Here is a 2,917-nt window from a genome sequence, read left to right on the forward strand (position 1 = left end):
GGATGCCTTTAGCTACCAGCCCCACACGCATGACTCCACGCAAAGAACGTGAGGGCTGCTCCATTGACTTTGGTTCACTGGAGAACATAATATGAGGGGCAGTTACATGAGAGATACTAACCCACTTCAATAACTAATCATGCAGTCTATTAAAATTGCATAGTGATCAGAGAAGACAATTCAAAAGTCTCACGTCTCTTTCTCGCCATCTTCATCAGACTCCAAGGCATTCACTTTGGCATTTCCTTTCTCCTGCTCGTCCAACCAATCAGAGACAGCCTTGAGGGCACGTTCGGTGTGGGCCACCATGTTCTGCACCCCCTCCAGCTCCTCCTGGGTGGGATAGATGGCAGAGTGTTTGGCCATCACATGGCGATCGTCGTTCACAAAGATGCGCATGGAGCGATGACGCATAGGAGGCGGCTTCACGGAACCAAAGAGAGAAAAACATTAATATACATGACAAAAGGTTGTGAAGGTTAAACCAAAAGGTTGTGCACATACACTACTGTCCAAAAGCCTGGGTTCAGTAAGTTTTTTGTTCTAGTTCAGGTTTTTGTTTTAAGTAATTAATACCTCTATTAAACAATGCATTAAACTGATCAAAAGTGGTAAATACATTCATAATGTCACAATATGTTTCCATTCCAAATAAACACTGTTCTGTTGACTCCTGAAAAAACATGCAAAAGTGGAGAAAAAGTAACTGCCTTTAACATTGATAATATAATAAATGTTTCTTGAGCATCAAATCAGAATATTAGAATGATCTCTGAAGCATCGTGTGACACTGAAGACTGGAGTAATGATGCTGAAAATGCAGCTTTGGTGAGCATAACAGACTTTTCAAAAACACCTAATGTCATACTGATCACGTTTTTGAACACTTGTGTATTAGCAAAATTCAGCCTTTTCTCTTTATATTAATAAACAAGCTTAAGGTAAACAAAAACATTTAATTTTCCTATATGTTTGCAAAAAAGCTGGAAATAATTTTCCAAATCAAGGTAGCTGCTCTGTGTAATTACTGGCATATTAGTATAATTAATTAGTACTATATGGTGCATATTAGGGATGCTCCGATCCGCCTTTTTCGCCTCCGATACCGATTCCGATACCTAGGGTTCGGTATTGGCCGATACCGATTCCGATCCGATACCAGTTAAGCTTTTTTCCCTCATTTAAATAAATGTAAAATTTATATATCTCTGTGTGTGGAACTGATAATCATTCTTTCACAATCTACTAGATGCAGACTACTTCATTATAAAGAAAAATGTAATAAACAATAAATATGAAAAAATATAGGCCTATGTATATTTAAAATCTATGACAAAAATTTATCATAAACTAGGTTAGTGGATAATTCGGCAGCAAAAGTTATTCTAGAATAATCAGTGCACAATAATTTTAGAAATCCAAACATTTAGTGAAAAAACATTTTGTGGGGAACAAATAAAAGTGTTGCACTAAATATGGTAAAATGCTACACATTGCTATCTGTATTATTATAAAATCCATTAATTAAAAACATTCATGAATGTATTTATATTTAAGCATATACTATAAAATTCAAATACATTTATTTTAAATGTATAGCATATTTTTTAATAAGGCAACAACATATGATACGATAGGACAAAGGATCGGCGCATCCCTAGTGCATATTAGCACTAGTCAGTAGATTTAGTGCACTTTGGTATTACCATTTTTTCTAGGAATAAATCTGACTGCAAAAGCATTAAAGTATGTATACTTTACCATAATGGCTACAAAGTGGTTCTTCAGTTTGGCAGCGTTGGTCTATATGTGGCAGATGAATGCTGCTCCAGTTGGTCTGTAATGAAAAGCAATCAGTTTCCTGTATAATAATCAGTCGAAACCTATAATGCAGCAAAAACAAATCTTTCAAAGTCGTTTTAAAGATGGTGTCAATCAAAATGTAGTACAATGTATAGTTACAGCTTTATTTATTCAGTGTTAATACTAGTTCCATGATACAATAACACCAGTGTCACGGTGTTTAACATTAAGGCTAAAAAAAGGATTTGAAGTAAAATCCCAGTTAGAGCAATTCTGATTCTGCTTCAGATTCCACACAAATCAAGGCCTAATCCATATAACCTTTCTGCACCCTGGGAATTCACAGATCACAAGAGCATCACATATTTAGATCTCCACGGAAATTTGTATTACATCAGGTTTTTACATTTTTTATATGCCACAGGTCCTTTAGTGTTAAAAACTAGCAATGTATTTCCGTATATAAAGAGCGGATTTTACTGTTAAAAATGAACGTGCAAAATATTTAGTTTAGATCGTTACATTATATAACGTTCTTCTATGCATTAGTACACTATACCATTTGTACATGAATCATTTTTATTATTTATTTTAATTATCTTTTATATTAAGATTAACACTTTTTTTTTTTACCCCCAGCACCCCCTGGGGGACTCCAGACCGCAGTATGAAAATATCTGTATTAAATAGGGGCTGATTGAGATTGATCACGTTGGGATGATTGATCGGCGGTCTCTAATGGCGCTTTTCCACTGCATGGTACGGCACGGTACGGTTCACTTTTGGGGGGTTTTCCACTGGGTACAGTACCTGGTACTTTTTTTAGTACCACTTCGGTTGGGGTTCCAAGTGAACCGTACCGTTATCTGTTACACCAAATACACTTGATAATCTTTAATGATCAAATCTTTAATGATTTAATCTTTTAACTTAATGATCTTTAAAATAGCATCATATGACCCCTTTAAAGGAAAAGAGCACTTTTAGATAAACAAGGCAATAATAGATGGAGGTAGTATGCAGGAGGTAGTAAAACAAAGTTATTTATGAACTGCAGGATTGCTTGTAATAAAGATTTAAATGCAAAAGGAAAGGCAGTAGAGCTGACATGTTT

At 35.3% G+C, this 2,917-nt stretch overlaps 1 protein-coding gene across 4 annotated transcripts in view; it reads right to left on the minus strand.

Moving 5' to 3' along the window:
• The window catches only part of LOC107659573 (interleukin enhancer-binding factor 3 homolog), a 34,621-nt gene that overhangs the window by 29,636 nt on the left and 2,068 nt on the right, over positions 1-2,917 (minus strand). For all 4 annotated transcript variants that reach the window (XM_016448576.1, XM_016448575.1, XM_016448578.1 and 1 more), the window contains exons 2-4: positions 1,762-1,837; positions 194-423; positions 4-77 (exon numbers count right to left, since the gene is read on the minus strand). In XM_016448576.1, the coding sequence (XP_016304062.1) occupies positions 4-77; positions 194-423; positions 1,762-1,764 (307 nt within the window). In that variant the 5' untranslated portion in view covers positions 1,765-1,837. The remainder of the gene's footprint in view (positions 1-3; positions 78-193; positions 424-1,761; positions 1,838-2,917) is intronic.

Source organism: Sinocyclocheilus anshuiensis, unplaced genomic scaffold (genome assembly GCF_001515605.1).
Source record: "Sinocyclocheilus anshuiensis isolate Anshui unplaced genomic scaffold, SAMN03320099.WGS_v1.1 scaffold1277, whole genome shotgun sequence".
NCBI classification, from domain to species: Eukaryota; Metazoa; Chordata; class Actinopteri; order Cypriniformes; family Cyprinidae; genus Sinocyclocheilus; species Sinocyclocheilus anshuiensis.